The following is a 19,250-nucleotide window of genomic DNA, read 5'->3' as shown; positions in this document are numbered from 1 at the left end:
CTTCAGATGGGCTATCAGACGATCCTTGATCGTATCAAATCGTGACGTTTGATATGTCTCTGGATGGAGCAAATTCTTGAGAAGCGAAAATGTACTTGTCTGCAACAACGTAACAAAACTAGCCACCTTTTTCTCTTCCGAGTAGCTGTACAGCGTGGTCAAAGTTTCGAATTTGTCCACGAAATCTTCTATGTCCTCTCCCTCCACGTATTTTTCTAAATGCGGCGATGAACTTGAAGCGGTGGAACTCCCTAGTAGTTGTACAATTCTCGCCTGGACCTCCAAGTTCTGACAAAGAAGCTCCTGCAAGTCAGCCATAGTGATAGGAAGGAAAAAGAAACCAAGACGATCACCGTATCACGACGCTGCTTAGACTGTAAACCAGGCTTCGTTATACGATGCCACGTAGAGCGAGAACCGACTGCACCATTTTGTAGTGTATTTAGATTTGTAAACAAGAAATAACGACTAAATATGTGGACAATGAGACAGACTCGAGACGTGCTGCGTCCGTTTTTCTACTGAACATCTTTACTCTACCAAACATAAACAAAAACATTGTGTTGCCACACACTTGCAACCAGGTGCGTCGGAAGTGTTTCAAAACTGTGGGTGCTCGTCTTTAGTTTTATATCGGAAATTTTAATTTCTGAATCAATTCTGGGGGTGCTCGGATGCATGCCACAAATTATCGTGGGTGCTTGAGCACCCACAGCACCCCCGGCTCCAACGCCACTGCTTGCAACTAATAATAAGGATGAACTACATAATCGATATACAATCGATATATCATAATAGAGAGAGATATCATAATTGTGTAAAGGATATTCATATACAATAATGTTATTGACATTTGTACTTACTGACAATTCAAGTTATTCAATATTTTTAAGTGTCTAAAAATGGCAAATTTGGACAAGTGGAAAACAACCTCAGAGTAATGAATCTTCAAAATGACTGCTATCCCCTCCTCTTAATCAGATTATGGCAAGCCGCTTTGTCTCAAAGAACTGCTATCTCCAGACTCCTGATATTGTTATACACAAAATATTCACAAAGACTTTGTGTATGGAAAGGAATGACTTCAATGAAAATAGGATGGTGATAAATAAACTTGGAAAATTTATCAAATTCACCCCTGCAAGACTGCATACTTAGAAAACTTATGAAAACTAATGAAATGAGATAAAATTTTCTACACTCTCACTTTTGTAATACAGCTCATATCCATTCATGCTACTGGATTTCATTAAGAAAAGACATGTGCTTTGTTAAGAACATCTTTACAAGCAATTTGCTTGGCAAAAATCAAAAATGGTTCTCATACATATTTATCTCTAACCCCTTTGTCAAATTGAAAGGAAACCAACTGATTCCAGAGGTAAAAAAAACAGTTTTAAATATTTCACCTTGGTAAAGTAAGTTAATATTCTCAGAACTTGCTTCATGAAAGTAAAAGTTAAAATTTTTAAAGCCAATCCTGTCACAGACAGATCGCAATTGTTAACAGGTAAAAAACATGTAAATACTTGAGCAAGATGATGACCACTAAGTTGGGCTTTGAATTCATTTGTCTATTATATCTTTCAGAGAATTCTGAAAATACTGGCATTGGGAAACATGTACAATATTGTAAAAAGAATACTGTTAGGCCGGTATTACACTGTAAAACTTTGATAAAAATTATTTTATAAAACTTGAAAAATGTAACAATTAAATGAGCACATCTGTTACATTCGAGCAAACTTAACTGATCCGTCTATTGGTTACATTTTTCAAGTTTTACAAACAAACTTTTATAGTGTAATCACGGCCTTAGAATCATTAAGATTCAAATCAAAATTATGTTTTTTAAGAAATTTATTTTAATAGCATTTTTAAAAACCTAATTTCATGAGTTTTGTGTATATTCAGATTATTTTTAAACAGAATTTGAAAAGGTCATCCGTAACTAGGCTGGGGTGCAGAAGTTTTTCCTTATTTGGCATAATAACCCTTTCAAGTTTGTCCTGAGAAAGCATGCTACAACCCTGGTCATCCGAAAAGTAACAGAAACTGACAATGCCACTCTTGGCTTTTGAGCGGAGAATGACATCATCATCTCTCTCACTGTCCTTATGTTATTTTATGTTATTAAATGAAATCCTGGGAAGAAAATCACTAATGGTTATTATCCTTTGTTATATAGTGCATGTTGGAGAAACAAAAAAAAGACACAAAATAACTGGTGACTTAATCCAGATTTCAGTGCCAGTTTGACAGCCCAATAAGAGGAGAAATAAAATATTCAAATGTACATCAAAATGAGGCATAGTGTAACAAGGAGTTAGTGTATTTTCAAATAAGAGAAGAAGAAACTTGAAAAAACCAGAAAAGGTAAACTTATATTATTTGATAATTTTTTGCCGCCTGGCAGTCGAGTGGTTAGGGAGCTAACCTCTAATTGTGCAGGTCAGGGTTTAAATACCAGGTTTGGGCATGGATGTTTAATAATACTAAAAAATTTCCTGGACAGATCATACCTATCTTTTCACAAGGATCACTTAATTTATTTTAAAAAAATGTCATATAACTCACCACATAATACATGGAGTCAAAGCAATATCTATTTTTTCTGTCGATTGCAGCAACCAAATCTCTACATATGAATCAGAAAATAAAATCAGGGCATTTGAAGTTACAGGGCTTTTAAAAAAAAAATTTTCAAAATATGTATTGCATTATGTACAGGTTCAATACAGAAGAGCCCGCTTATAACAAGGAAAAAACTATACTGGTGAAAAAATAATTTCGACTGTGATAGCAACTACGAGGACTATATTGATTATATTTCTCATTATATATTATTGAGGGCGGGAAAGTAAAAAAATTTTTTTGAAGCTCAAAGTAAGATTGCCCACAAATCTCTCACCTTTCTTTAAATCAAACTAAAGTTTTGTACACTTTGTAACCCAAAAAAAAGAAAAGAAAAAAAAAAAGAATGAAATTTTTTTTTTTTATTACTTGAAATAAAATGGTTTAAAAGCGACTGCGTTTTAAACAATCATAGAATGATTAAACAACAGGTGCAATTATATGCATGTTAAAGAATTAAAACAGCAAACCTTTTTTAAAAAGTGATTACATTTTATACATTTAAAAAGAAATTTAAAAAATTCTATTATTAATACCATGGATATAAGCTCCACTGAAATTAAAACTTACTAACACTTACTTACTTATTAACAATGACTAAAACTTACTAAAAACTGACTAAAAACTACACAAAATTTACTAACACTGACTAAAATTAAAACCACAATTTTAATTTTATATTCTACTTTAATGTTCTTTTTTTTTGTCCATTACATTATTTATAATTACCTTGACAAATATAAGGATGTACCATCACTCTTCTCAAGCACAACTTTTTCATCTGATTCATCTGGATGAAACAGAGATGCTTGAATAGAGCCATCACTGAAATAAAAAAAAGCTATATCAATTGAATTATGAAGTGTGCAACACTTGGCTTAACACACAAGAGATACCCACTGTCATGTTTTCCCTAATCTGAACAGATCTTGGTCCCAATTAGTTTATACACTATCTACCAATAAGTATTTGGACACCTGTGATAGAAAAGAAAAACTAACTTTATTCAAAATCAATAGTTGGTAGAGCCTCTACGAGAGGCAATTACAGCGTGAACCCTCTGGGGCATACTTTCCACAAGTCCTTGTGTGATGGCTAGTGGTATTTTCTTCCACTCGGCTTGGAGAAGACATGTCAGTTCCTTCACCGATTTTGGACGGGTAGGGCACCCCTTAATTCTGCGATCCAACTCGTCCCAGAGGTTCTCGATAGGGTTCAGGTCTGGGCTCTGGGCAGGCCAGTCCATTCGATGAACCCCATTGGCACCATACCAAGCCTTGGTTAACCTCGCAGTATGACAGCTGGCATTGTCATCCAGGTCCACCCCTGTAAAACTGCCACAACGTAGGAAGCACATTGTCATCCAAAATAGTGCAGTAGGCATTGGCGTTGAGCTTACCATGAATGGGGACCAAGGGTCCCCACTGATCTACGGTCCAATTTCGATGTGCTTTGCACCACATTAACCGAGCAATGCGGTTGGACTTTGTGATCAAAGGCTTATGGGCTGCAGCACGACCATGAAAACCAATCAGATGTGCTTCCTTATGGATGGTATTCATTGAAACAATACTCCCGGATGCCTGTTGAAACTCCTCGCAGATGAGGGCCATCGGTTGGGTGCGGCTCTTCCGAATTTCTCTGGACAGCACCTGTCTGTCTCTATCTCCCAGTTTCGTTGGTCTTCCGACTCGGGGCAAATTCCGACAATCACAGCTCACCTTCCACTTCTTAATCACATAGGCCACTGTCTATTTTGGGTACTTCAGCTCGCTAGATATGTCCCTTAAGGATCGGTCATTTTTGTGATACCCGATAATTATACCTTTCTCGAAATCAGAGAACTCTGAACTTCGCTGCATCTTGCATGCGACTAATGCCGATGTTGTTTCCTACACTATATATATATACCGGCGGATGGCGTGATGTATCTCAGGACCGCAGATATTGTCATTTGCATAGGTGCCCAAATACTTATTGGTAGATAGTGTATTAGCAGGCTTGTACTGTTACTTATCATTTTACACATGAAAGTGCTACATTCATTTATAAATATGTTAATAGGGGCCGTTCAAGTATTACGTTAGCAAATTTTTAGCCATTTTTGACTCCCTCCCTCCATCAGCAAAAGTGAGCAAAACTCTGATCACTGAATTTGAGATGACTGAAGTAGCCCTCAAAGATCACTTAAGTAACCCATGACACAGTTACAGAACACTTAAACAATCCGTGGCACATTTAGAGATCCCTTGTGTGACATGTGGCACAGTTTTAGAGCACTTAAGCAGTCCCCAGTGCGGTTCTACATCAGTCATGTTACCTGCGGAACATTCCCAGATTACTTAACTGATCCGTGGCATAATTATGGATCACTTGAGTGATGCATGGCACAGTTCCAGACCACTTAAGTGGCACAGACACATTTCCAAATTAGAGATCACTTAAGTGGCTCTGTAGGGGACTTATTAATTGGGAGAATGTTAGTTCAGGTGCTCAATAACTATCGAAAGTTTTTTTTTCCGTTTATGGTGCACCAAATAAGATGCCATTAAGAATATTTCATATTTTCATAAAGGGTGGTTTATGGCATAAGCATCTTCCAAACCCCCCTCCCATCAAACGTCAAGAAATCGGAAACCCCCTTTTCCAATGATGCTGCCGTAATACTTGAATGACCCCATAGTCACATATGATGCTTTTGAGATTTAGAATTTTAAACACATATCTGAAGCTTTTCTAGCTTCATGTAATTTCTGTTAGTTTCCACATTTTTTTAAAATGTATTTCTCACCCTCTTCCCACTCTCAGCTCCTACCTTCAACAGCATAATAGAGGTTTGAAGTTTAGTGAACTTATTATTTTTTGTAAACTTCACTTGCACTAATGTTTTTAACAGCTGGCTGCAGGGTTGTTTGGTTTAAACCATGGTTTAAACCTTGGTTTTAACCAAGTGGTTTTTTTCAAAAAATCAAATAAAAGTTGCTAAATATAATTTTTTTCCTTGAAAAATATCATATTGGTTCATTATTAGCCAAAATGTTTCATTTTTACCACATTTTATATTCTTGGGGTACATTCTGATGGTATATCTTTAAATGACATAAGATTTTATAAGCGGTTTTTTTCAAAAAGTCTCATAAAAGTGGCCAGAATATATATATATTTTTCATATGAAGTATCTTAGTTATTTAAAGTTATATACAAAAGCCAAAATTTCTCATTCTTACAACATTTTCTACCCTTTGGCTACATTCTGATGCTCTATCTTTAGCAAATTCATGAATAAGGATTGCATCACACATCTAAATGTAGTGGTGTATTATCTCACAGGGTTTTTTTTTCCCTTCACAAAGAAGCAGCAACAGTAGTGACACCATCATGCTAGGGGCAGGTGGTCCTATAATCCAATAAAGACATCAGCTGTCCTTAAAGGACAAAGACCAATGTACTAGTAATTACATTACCTCACATACAATCTTATTTTCTTTCCCATAAGAAGTAGCATGTCTCCTACTGTATATCTCCCAGTCTTAATATTCAGTAGTAGTTTTTTTTATACTTTCACACTGTTAAGCCCAGTTAATCAGGGTTCTACTGAATAATAATAACAGATTTATGAAAAATAATCAGCTATATACAGGGAGATTATAATTTGAATTTTGATTCTCCAAAACTATACAATAAGTACTGATCAGAATGACTTGAAAATTTGCATGGATACTGCTGAAGCAATGGAAGTTTCTTTCACAAAAGAAAAAAGTGCAAAATGTGCAAGTAGATGATGCTGTACTTGGCCAGCAGTATAATCTATTTTGTGCAACCACATCATTTCAGCACTTCCACAGCATCAGTGTGTGGATAGAACTTGCATCAAGATGCACATTGCAATACCAGCAAAGCAGCTGTTGAAGACCCATTTTACAGGATGCCCCTTAACCCTTGCAACTTCTGGCTGTGGGTGTAATAAACAGTGGTCAGATTGCAAACTTTGAATTGCAATCTCCAGCACATTCCCTATATGTTAGAAGTTCCTCAGGAATATTAACGGGGGGGGGGGGGGCATTTGGTTTAATAAAGCTGAATTGCAAGCACATCTACATCATGACCATGGCATATTCCGATTCTGTTGTTGAACAACAATTTTTGTGCTTTCAACCTCAGGTTGGACAACATATTTAACATTTCTTAAGTAAGTTGTAGTTATTTGTTCAATTACTTTGTTTTTTGTGATGCTTCCATGAATTATGAAATCATGCAATGCTATAATTAAGTTATCATTTTGCCATGACTGGCTATCGTTTCCATTCTGCGAGCAAATTTCCCACATGTTGGATGATATCATTAATTTTACATTTTTAAGTATTTTTTCCCCTTTATCAAATAAAATTGAATTTTTTCAGGAATATTCATGCCAATTTTCAAGTCATTCTGACAATCATTCTTTTTTTACAGTGTTTTGAAATCAGAACCTTAGTTATAATCACCCTGTATATCGTAAATCATTGCTAATTAATCTGCATTATTTATGCTTCATTAAATACATTATATTCACCTAATTTTTATTACTTTTTGCAAAATAGCTTCCTAATTAAGCATACTGAAAGTAACTGGAGAAAAACCTTTATATACTATATGATTAATAATAACATTGAAAGAATTTTCAAACACACAGTAATCCATTAAGCAAAAAATAATTAAACTGCAAAAGTTGGTTTTTGTTAAAATGTAAGAAATATTTATTGATAAATCAGTATGGGAATAGTGTTAATTACATTAATAAACATTTTATTTTAGTTAATTATTGGAAGTTTGAATGATTTTTCAGAAATTTCATTTTTTTTAATGTTAATACTATTTAAAACAAAAAAACCTGGTTTAAACCAAAAAAACCCGGTTTTTTGGTTTTTTTCAAAAAAACCGGTTTTTTTACCAACCCTGGCTGGCTGACATGAAGATGAATTTAGGAAAAGCAGAAAATTCAACTGCCCTTGCAGGGAAATGAACCCACATCCTCTCACTTGGCAGGTGAGCGCCCTAGACCACAAAATGGCAACGAATCTCAATCTTTGCTTAGAGTTTATGTGAAATGGACGGTTGGACCCCTAACTCAGACCAAAGCTCACGCAACTGCTGACACTGTCACCAGATAGTGATGTATTCAAGGATGTGACTCTCCGCTATCCACATGAAGGTTTTTAACAGCTGGATGACACAAAGATGAATTTAGGAAGGAAAGTGAGAGGACATGGGTTCGATTCCTTGCAAGGACAGTTGAATTTTTTTTCCTTTCCTAAATTCATCTTTACCTCAGCCAGCTGTTAAAAACCTTTGTATTATAGCGGAGAGTGACACCATCCTTGGAAACTTCATTTGACTTTCAAATAGATCTACGCATCTTGGAAATTTATTTATTAAAAAATTAAAAAATAGCAAAATAGGGAAGAGATCTTAATAGATAGAAGAGACAACAAATTTGTGAAACTAGAATGAATCATGAGTAAACTATATGACGACACAGAGAAAAAACAACACTTATTACCTTTCATATGAAGCAACAGACCTCTCTACAAGTTCTTTAAGTACACTGTTAGTTTTGCTGGCATACATACTTTCTCCATGAGTTTCAGTGAACTCTACACCAAGTCGCTGAAAAGGGGAACAGAAAAAAAAATCCTGCTGATGACTGTCGTCATAAGTAAGTAATCATTGTAATCATATTAGAACAAAGCAAGAATTTAATTCCCATTATCATTCAATATAGGTATATAAATCATTGATATGTTGATACTGAAATCAGGGTTGTTTGGTTTAAACCTTGGTTTTAACCACGTGAACCCGAGTTTTTTTCAAAAAATCAAATAAAAGTTGCCTAAATATCATTTTTTTCCTTGAAAAATATCATATTGGTTCATTATTAGCCAAAATGTTTCATTTTTACCACATTTTATATCCTTGGGGTACATTCTGATGGTATATCTTTAAATGACATAAGATTTTATAAGTTGTTTTTTTCAAAAAGTCTCATAAAAGTGGCCAGAATATATATATTTTTTTCATATGAAGTATCTTAGCCATTTAAAGTTATATATAAAAGACATAATTTCTCATTCTTACAACATTTTCTAACCTTTGGCTACGTTCTGATGCTCTATCTTTAGCAAATTCATGAATAAGAATTGCATCACACATCTAAATGTAATGGTGTATTATATCTATCTCACAGGGGTTTTTTTTTCCCTTCACAAAGAAGCAGCTACAGTAGTGACACCATCATGCTAGGGGCAGGTGGTCCTATAATCCAATAAAGACACCAGCTGTCCCTCAAGGACAAAGACTAGTGTACTAGTTGTTACATTACCTCACATACATTTTCATTTTCTTTCCCATAAGAAGTAGCACATCTCCTAATGTATATCGCCCAGTCTTAATATTCAATAGTTTTTTTTTTTATACTTTTACACACACACTGTTAAGCCCAGTTAATCAAGATTCTACTGTATAGTAGTAACAGATTTTTGAAAAATAATCAGCTATATACAGGGTGATTATAATTTAAGTTTTGATTCCAAAACTATACAGTAAGTACTGATCAGAATGACTTGAAAATTTACATGGATACTCCTGAAGCAATGGAAGTTTCTTTTGCAAACGAAAAAAGTGCAAAATGTGCAAGTAGACGATGCTGTACTTGGCCCGCAGTATAATCTATTTTGTGCAACCACATCATTTCAGCACTTCCACAGCATCAGTGTGTGGATAGAACTTCTATCAAGATGCACATTGCAATACCAGCAAAACAGCTGCTGAAGACCCATTTTGACAGGATGCACCTTAACCCTTGCAACTTCTGGCTGTGGGGGTACCTCAAAATGTTATAAACAGTGGTTAGATTAAGTGGTTTAATAAAGCTGAATTGCAAGAACATCCACATTATGACCATGGCATACTCTGATTTTGTTGTTGAACAAGAATTTTTGTGCTTTCAACCTCGTAGCCAGAACACGCGGTGAACAACATATTTAACATTTCTTAAGTAAGTTGTAGTTATTTGTTCAATTACTTCGTTATTTGTGATGTTTCCATGAATTATGAAATCGTGAAATGCTTTAATTAAGTTATCATTTTGCCATGACTTGCTATCGTTTCCATTCTGCAAGCAAATTTCCCAAGTGGTGGATGATGTCATTAATTTTACATTTTTAATTATCTTTTTCCCCTTTACCAAATAAAATTCCATTTTTTCAAGAACATTCATGTTAATTTTCAAGTCATTCTGTTTTTACAGTGTTTTGAAATCCAAACCTTAGTTATAATCACCCTGTATATAGTAAATCATCGCTAATTAATCTGCATTATTTATGCTTCATTAAATACATTATATTCACCTAATTTATATTATAGTTTTTATTCTGTCATGACTGTCTATCATTTCCATTCTGCGGGCAAATTTCCCACATGTTGGATGATGTCATTAATTTTACATTTTTAAGTATTTTTTCCCATTTATCAAATAAAATTGAATTTTTTCAGGAATGTTCATGTCAATTTTCAAGTCATTCTGACAATAGTTCTTTTTTTACAGGGTTTTGAAATCAGAACCTTAGTTATAATCACCCCGTATATTGTAAACCATTCCTAATTAATCTGCATTATTTATGCTTCATTAAATACATTATATTCACCTAATTTTTATTACTTTTTGCAAAATAGCTTCTAAATTAAGTATACTGAAAGTAACTGGAGAAAAATCTTTATATATTATATGATTAATAATAACATTAAAAGAATTTTCAAACACACAGTAATCCATTGAGTTAAGCAAAAAATAATTAAATTGCAAAAGTTGGTTTTTGTTAAAATGTAATGAATATTTATTGATTAATTAGCATGGGAATAGTGTTAATTACATTAATAAACATTTTATTTTAGTTAATTATTGGAAGTTTGAATGATTTTTCAGAAATTTTATTGTTTTTAATGTTAATACTATTTAAAATAAAAAAAACTGGTTTAAACCAAAAAAACCCGGTTTTTTGGTTTTTTTCAAAAAAACCGGTTTTTTACCAACCCTGGCTGAAATACAACTGCATTGAGACAACTTTCTAAAACTTAATTGTCCTTATGAGTATTTATGTCTGTCCCCCATATGCACATTTTGGGGGACTTATTTCTTTCCCTCAAATTGACTGCTATTGCATGATCGTTATTCTCTTTCTTGCATACATGTTGTTCCTCTGAAAAGAAATGTTTCATTTCTTTCTCATCGCTGTCCCTTTTTCCTTCCACACTGTCTGCCCACAAAGTCTCAAATGTTACCCTCCACATCACTCTCAATGGGTAAGAGTTTGTGCATTCATGCTTTTTATTTAACCAGTAATATAGATCATCAAAGTGGTTCGTTTCCGCAGAAGGGGTTCAAATGAATCACCCAATTTATCTGATCAGCAGATTTATTTTTCACTTTTTGGGGGATCATTTCTTTCTATTTACCAAGAATCATTGACCAAGTTGATTCTAGACCCTTTACCCCCCTCCCCATTAATTGAGGCTCTGTTGGATTCAGAAAAAAATTATAAATTGAAACATTAAACAGAATTACCGCATACGTGTCATTCATTTTTTGCAGACTGATGTCTCTAAAATTCCTCCATTGCTTCAAGATTTCTTCATTTCCTAAAATATCATTTAGAATCTGACTGAGAATGTTTAGGATATATATATATATAAAAGAAAATACACATCACATTTGGTTGTATGGAAAATGAATTAAATGAATAATTTACCATTTTCCATATCTTGAAAATGTTTCCTAGCTCTGTTACTGAAATTCTCATCTTCGGAACTTTTGATATTTGCTTCCCTGTACACCTAAATATAAAAATGAATACAAAGGGATAGAGATAAGGTTCTTCATCTAGCAAAATCTTTGTCATCAAACTTTCTATTTTAAACATAATTTATAGTTGAATGTTTCACGAAACAGTAAAGTTGGCTTCAAAATAACCTCATATAGATGAAGCAAAGGATCTTCTGTAAATTTTGTTGAAGAACCAAAATCTGAGTATCCAGTAGCAAGTATACCTAGAAGTGTAAAAACATATAAAAAATTAACTGATTTGAAATATTTTTGCAGTAACCATAAAGTGAAGGGGAAAAAATGAATTAGCTATTTGGAAAACAGAATCCTGTTATAATTTTTCAATTCTTGGTAAAATACTGCAAATACTGATGTTTGGGGGGGGACAGCTACGATGGTCTTGGTGACTTATCGCGAGGAAAAAGTCGCCAAAGTAGTGGTGGGCCATACTGCATCTGTTCTGAAATTGTACTCATGTATGAAGAAAATATTGAATATATTGATTTTTCAGGTAAAACCATGAAAAAAAACAATAAAAATTAGTTATTCAACCTGATGTATCAGGGATATGAATTGATAGAAGGGAGAAAAAAAACTTACCATACTGAAGGCCCCAGTCACCTATATAGTTTATAGTTGTGACATCATGGCCGACAAACCTGAATAAGTTGGAAATAAAATTCCCAATGATGGTTGATCGAAAATGTCCAAAATGAAATGGTTTTGCAATATTGGGTGAACTGTAAAGTAAAAGACACAAAAGTGTGAGTATACTACTTATGCCCCAGACATCAAATTAATGATACCTCAAGAAACAAAGGGAAAATTTTAGCCAGGTGAATACTGTGGTTTGGTCACATAAGCTATTACAATATTTATTGGCTTATCTGTTGCAGTATTTATGTTTTTAAAAACATTGTTTTAAAGGTTTGTGGCCCTTACATTAATGTGGAACATACATTAATTTTGTTTTTCAAAAAAAGCACAATCTCGAAAAAAATTGTACATAAATATGACAGTATATATATTTTTTGTCAATTAATTAATTCAGTTTTAACTATTCAGAATTCGTTCTGAGCTTTTAGTAAGGCATAAATGTTTGTTTTTTAGATTACAAGAAAAAATTTTTTGAGAAAAAATGCAATTGATTCACTGATGAGAAGCTCAGAAATAGTTTAATAATTTTTTTCACTACTATGACTTAACCGCACATGCACCTCGTACACATTCCTCCACGAAATAACTTCCAAGAAATAGGGCATCAAAAATAAAAATATAATCAGTGATTAAAGAAATTATTTGAAATAAAATGCAAAAGTCAGCGTGTAAGAAAAAAAAAATTAGATTATTTTATAGGCAATGTATCATATTGTCTGCATAGTTTCCAGTTTTTTCATGAAAATTGCTTTTGTTTTGGGTTGCTATATTCAGATATATTCATTTTTTTTTTCTCTCTCAGCAACCTCATTGGGCTGCAATGTGAGCAGTGCTGGACTATGCAGGTTATATCCCGGGAGGGATAGAGCCTGGGTCGTGTCTGGTCTGTCGGACTTAGTCCGACCTTCCTTACCCTTCGGCAAGTCCGAAGGGTAAGGATGCATTTTTTCAAGGGACAGCGGGAACGCACTATCATCCAAATTTATTGTCCAATGGCTTTCTCAAATATTTTTTTATGACCATGAAATAATAGTCTGATATTCATGATATTCATCATCAGATGCCAATGTAAACATGGAATGCACCAATGTTTTCATGGTTACTAGGGAATAGCAAAACTTTGTTTTAGAGGGCCGCAAAACTGTTTCACACCAGGCCGCAAAATACTTAAGCCTCCCTCTGTATGTGAATGCTATGATGAATAGGCCATGAGTGGAAATGGATGAAATTTTTTTGATAACTAGCAAAACAGTATTAATCCAAATTTACCTGAATTCAACGACAACCCTTTCTGGCGGTTCAGGAATGAAGAATACACTATTATTGCACAAGTCTTTGAAATTGTCATGAATATCATGGAGAACAATCTATAAGATAATAAGAGATAAACCAATTCGAATAATTTTGTCAGCACTGAAAATATTTATATCTCATTGTACAACACATGTGTTATCAAGATAATTATATTCCTGATGCATAAACTCAGGAGCTCCAATGAACAAATGACCATAAAATAGGAGCTGTAATAAAGTTAATAGCATATAATATTTAAAATTATGATCTCTGAATAATTTGACGATGATTAAAGGAATTATAAATAATCATTTTACTGGGATCCCACTCAAAAAATTAGAAACAATAGAAAAAAGCAGGAGTAAAAAGTAGGATGGGAGAGGGTACCCCTATTAGACAACATAATCATAGCATAACAAAAAAAAAAAAAAAAATTTATAAAAAAATAACAATAAAAAAAATTTAAATTCCATTAAATTTTTTTTTTCATACCACCATGGAGAACAATCCATGGAGTCAATCTTGAATAGTATTCAAGATTGACTTAAGTCAAAGCACAATGACGAAAATGACTTCATTACAAAACCAATTTTCGGCCAAAATAGTCCACTAGCAACCCAACCACAGACGATTCTTTTCTGTTCCAACAATATTATATTACATTCTTTTTTTGGAGTCTTCCACAGTCCAGACTGTCAACTCTCTTTGATAATGTACAGCAAATTACGAAGACGCACCTTCGAGACCACTTTCAAAAGCACAGTGCAAAATATGTAAATTACAAGCTCCGGTGTAAATTAAGTCTAGGTAAAACAGATGGTTTTACTTCGTTGTCCATGATTTTTTTAAAGGGATTTGTTTACATTTTACTGTCCAATGCCAGTGTCATCATTTTTGACAAATGAAGCACTTTCATTTCTAGTTCTTTGCTGAGCATTGCAAATGTTGTTCATGTCTCTGCATGCCCAAAAAATACAGAAGACAATTGAATGCTACAAGCCTAGAATAGGCCTATGTATCTGTGGTGAGATTCGATTTGTATTTTATCTCACAGATGGCGGCACTTGTAAAGCCGACGCCATTGGATTGTCACGCGGGAAATCGCAAGAGAAGCGATCAAACCATCAAGAGCTTAACATGTCGCTCCGTAGATTTTTTTATTTCGTCTTATGTTTCGTGTTGTAAATAAATAATTATTTTAAGAAATTAATCAATTATCCTGAATCCATCATTTTATCCAAATCACGCAACCTCATAACCCAAAGTATGGTGACCGCGGACTTCAAACAAGTTCCAGTTTCTTCACTGCAGCACGAGGCAATCTACCCATACTTTGGGTTATGAGGTTGCGTGATTTGGAAATCGAGTTGATTACTATTCTTGAAAGAGCGTCAGCTACCACATTATCTGCACCTTTAGTATGACGAACATCAGTGCTGAATTGCGAGATGAAGTCGAGGTGTCGCCATTGACGTGGGCTGCATTTATCAGGATTTTGCTTGAAGGCGAAGACAAGAGGTTTCTGATCTGTGAAAATTATGAACTCACGGCCGTCTAGCATGTGCCGGAATCTTTTGACAGCAGTGTACATTGCTAACAGTTCTCGGTCGTAAGTGGAGAACTTCTGTTGACTCTTTGTCAGTTTCATGGACAGGAATGCAATGGGTTCCCATCCTTTTCCATTTGATTGCATTAGCGAACCACCGACTGCTAAATCACTGGCGTCAACCCATAGACTTAGCTTGGCACCAGGAATTGGATGGTGAAGTAATGTTGCACCCGCTAAAGCTTGCTTCGCATCGATGAATGCTTGCTTGGCTGGATCAGTCCACTGAAGGATATCAGCTGGCTTGGTTTGAGTAGCTCTTTTGGATTTCTTTTTGTTTTTTATTCCCTCCAAAAACTTGTGTAGAGGTGTTAAGATGTGTGCAGCTCTGGGCACAAAACGACGATAAAAGTTGAAGAGACCAAGAAAACGTCGTAATTGAGTGATGGTTTTTGGCTTAGGAAAGTTCAGGATGCAATCAACACGATCTGTTAAAGGCTCGATGCCAGATCCAGAAACTTGGTAACCCAAAAATTCAATTGATGAAACACCAAATCACCATTCCTGGATTTTGACCTTTTTGCAACTGCTCAACGAGAGGATCCTGAATTAAAACAGTTACAGCAAGACAACTCTAATTCACTGACTTTCAAGTCAATGCCAAGTCCATTTACCGCAACAGAACTGGTGTGTGATGTGTCTACAGGCTCACCAAGACCATTTGTTCCAGCGAGCTTCCGCAAGACTATTTTTCATCATTTCCACAATCTTGCTCATGCAGGTGTAACATCATCTACTCAGTTAATATCTGCAAGATACGTTTGGCCTAACATGAGAAGGAACATCAAAGATTGGGTAAAGTGTTGCAATGAGTGCCAACGCTCAAAGGTTCATAAGCATACCAAAACACCTTTAGGCACCTTTGCAACACCCAATGCAAGATTTTCTCATATTCATATCGATCTGGTTGGACCTCTGCCTCCTTCAGAAGGAAAGACATACTGTTTAACAGTAATTGATCGCTACACCAGATGGCCGGAAGTCATACCTGTAGCAGACATCACAGCAGACACAGTTTGTCGTGCCTTGTTCGATGGTTGGATTTCCCGTTATGGATGTCCATCAACCATAACAACCGATCAAGGACGGCAGTTCGAATCATCACTCTTCAGAGAACTGATCAACCTGCTTGGCACTAGCAGGATTCGTACCACTGCTTACCATCCACAGGCCAATGGCATGGTCGAACGGTTCCACCGTGTCTTAAAAAGCTCATTGAAGGCACATGAGAATCCAAAGTGGACCGTCACATTGCCAGCCATCTTACTTGGTCTCAGGGCAGCCGTCAAGCCGGATATCAAAGCCTCTAGTGCCGAGTTGGTTTTTGGTACATCTTTGAGATTACCTGCAGATCTCTGCACGGATACACCCGGTCAGCTCTCATCAACATACACATACGTACAACAGCTCAGAGAGCGTATGAATAGTATCAAACCATGCAAAACATCACCTCATGGTCAATCCAAAATTTATGTGCATCCTCAACTGCAAACTTGCTCACATGTGTTTCTTCGAATTGACAAGATCACACCACCTTTGACACAACCATATACTGGACCCCATGAAGTGATTTCTCGTAATGAAAAAAATATCACTTTAAATGTAAATGGGAGAAAGACCTGTGTTTCACTTGACAGAGTGAAACCCGCATTTATCTTTAACGATGTCTGTGTGGAACTTGACAAAAACAAGCTCGAAGAAAAGAAAAATGACACTGTGCCAGTACAACCATATGTCACTAGGTCTGGCAGAAAAGTCAAATTCAGTCCTAGGCTGATAACCGAAATTAATTTTGTTTCGAATTGTGCATCATAATATTTTTTTGCATCTTGTATTTCATGCATCTCATTTATATTATGCATCCGATATACATTTTGTACAGCTTATTGAATTTTCTGCATTTAATTGTACATTTTGCATCATATTTTTTTTTAAGTGTATACTTATTGCACATGATTTCCTGCATCATTGTATTATGTCTTGCACATCTATTATTCTGCATCTTATGAATAATTTTTTGTATCACATTTTCATTTTGTATCTCATTTATCGTTCTCTCACCATGTTCCTTCACTGGGGGGAAACTCATGTGGTGAGATTCGATTTGTATTTTATCTCACAGATGGCGGCACTTGTAAAGCCGACGCCATTGGATTGTCACGCGGGAAATCGCAAGAGAAGCGATCAAACCATCAAGAGCTTAACATGTCGCTCCGTAGATTTTTTTATTTCGTCTTATGTTTCGTGTTGTAAATAAATAATTATTTTAAGAAATTAATCAATTATCCTGAATCCATCATTTTATCCAAATCACGCAACCTCATAACCCAAATATCCAACTGCTTTGTAATGCAAACTGTTGCTTCACCTGTATACGAAATGTGGACTATAATTTTGAATGATAAATGTGTGTTAGTTACTGTCCAACACCATGAAGTAGTAAATACAAAATTAATTTTTTCCATTCAGACAGAAGTTTTTAATGCTACTTTTCTACTTCTTACTACTACTGCCAACAACAAACTGAGCAAATGGAATATTAATAAACCAAATGCAGGGGTGGGAAGTGACTAAGTCCATTTCGGAGCAGCTTTGGAACAGCAATCAGGATTTGGAGCAATTTTGGAGCAGCAAAATATGGGATTCGGAGCAGATATTTATAAATTGGAGCGGTGAAATTAACAAGAATATTTTCGTTAACCCTCAACCCTTTTCAAAATAAAACTGCACTGTCTTTTGTTATCAAACATCTTTTCGTCAGCTTGATTTTTGTTTTGGTGTTTTAGGCTTTTGACACCTTGTTTGAAAGAGCGGCTGTCATAAAATTTTTTGCACCCATCTATTTAAGATGATTTTTGCTTACTCAGGGCACTATTTGCTGCCTTGAACAGCAGCACTTCAAATGAGCTACAAAAACTTTATAAGTTGTTAATACTTGGAAAGAAATTGCTGCAAAATGGGAGAGAATTTCGGAAGAACCAACTCGATATTTGGCGATTCATCACTCATCATCTGGCGAGATTGGCGATCTGACGCTCGTTATTTGGCGATATTGACGATTTAACGCTCGTTATTCGGCAAAGTTTCCTAACTAACATTCGTAATTCGGCGGACATGCATGCGCTTTTTACTCCTGGAATGAAAATTTTTTTCACGAAACATCGGGATTTAACACAATGACAATCGACTACAGCAATTTTTGCTGCTTCCAGTGACGACTTTTTTTTTAAACGGAAACACTCGAATTTTCACTTTAAAGCTGAAAGGCATTGCAAACCATCTTCAGTTCCACAATCAAGGACAATATTGGGGTTTCGCGATGGAAAGCCCGATCAGGGGGCAATAGTTTAAGTATACTGGAATAAAACACGCTCTTCTCGTAAAGAAACGTTTCGTGGCTAGAAGGAACAAAAATTTTTTTGGCGTCCTTTCCGAAATTCCGGGCATACTGAAGCAAAATTTGCTATTTGGCGCAGAAAAATGTGAAAATACGCTATTGGAACAGGATGGCGCAAGATATTAGTTTTGGCGCAGTGCGGCGCAATTGGCGCAGAGTTCCCACCCCTGCAAATGGTCCACATACGCCCCCAAATAACCTTGAAAATACTATTTCTGCTTTGACAGAATCATTAATTGTGATCTACAACATTTGTTCTATTTGGCAATATATCGATGATTCCCTCCTCAATTAAAACCAATTACACAAATTTTGTAGATAGGATTTGGTAGGAAAAGTAGGACAAAACCGAGAAAGTAGAACATTCTACCAAGAAAAAGGAAAAGTAGGATGAGTGGGAGCCGTGCATTTTATGATTTTATCTTGCTTTCTAATTTGTATTTTTTGCTTCAAGAGAGGTATGAAAAACTATTAAAAAGGAGAAAAATTGGCATGAAAAGGGTTGGGCACAGACAGAATGAGAAATTAAACAATACTAATGTTTCATATTATTGTTCAATATTTGATATCCAACCAAAAAAAATCAATATTGGGAAATAAATACGAAAATATGAAAAATTTGATAAAACTCAGTACTTTGGCAAAATCCAAATTGTTTATCATAAATTTGAAACATTTTTGGGGCTCATCTTCAGCTGATACACCCCATATGCCATCTTTTTCTAACCATTCCTGAAATACAAATGTTTCAAAGTTTTTAGAATTTAAAAATAATATGAAAGCAAAAATTACTGAGACGTTCATGT

The 19,250-nt window shown here is 35.1% G+C and overlaps 1 protein-coding gene across 4 annotated transcripts in view; it reads right to left on the bottom strand.

The window, feature by feature from the left end:
- LOC149076599 (putative arginine--tRNA ligase, mitochondrial) overlaps positions 1–19,250 on the bottom strand; it is a 69,522-nt gene that overhangs the window by 38,887 nt on the left and 11,385 nt on the right. For all 4 annotated transcript variants that reach the window (XM_089244204.1, XM_089244203.1, XM_089244205.1 and 1 more), the window contains 9 exons: positions 19,081–19,176; positions 13,418–13,515; positions 12,092–12,231; positions 11,639–11,715; positions 11,418–11,502; positions 11,234–11,307; positions 8,174–8,280; positions 3,364–3,459; positions 2,578–2,638 (listed from right to left, as the gene is read on the bottom strand). In XM_089244204.1, coding sequence (XP_089100330.1) covers positions 2,578–2,638; positions 3,364–3,459; positions 8,174–8,280; positions 11,234–11,307; positions 11,418–11,502; positions 11,639–11,715; positions 12,092–12,231; positions 13,418–13,515; positions 19,081–19,176 — 834 coding nt within the window. The remainder of the gene's footprint in view (positions 1–2,577; positions 2,639–3,363; positions 3,460–8,173; positions 8,281–11,233; positions 11,308–11,417; positions 11,503–11,638; positions 11,716–12,091; positions 12,232–13,417; positions 13,516–19,080; positions 19,177–19,250) is intronic.

This window comes from Pholcus phalangioides, unplaced genomic scaffold (assembly GCF_987345545.1).
Source record: "Pholcus phalangioides strain wild (caught in Gottingen) unplaced genomic scaffold, Ppha-v1.0 ptg000015l_1, whole genome shotgun sequence".
Taxonomy (NCBI): Eukaryota; Metazoa; Arthropoda; class Arachnida; order Araneae; family Pholcidae; genus Pholcus; species Pholcus phalangioides.
This window is presented reverse-complemented; position numbering and strand designations above follow the sequence as displayed.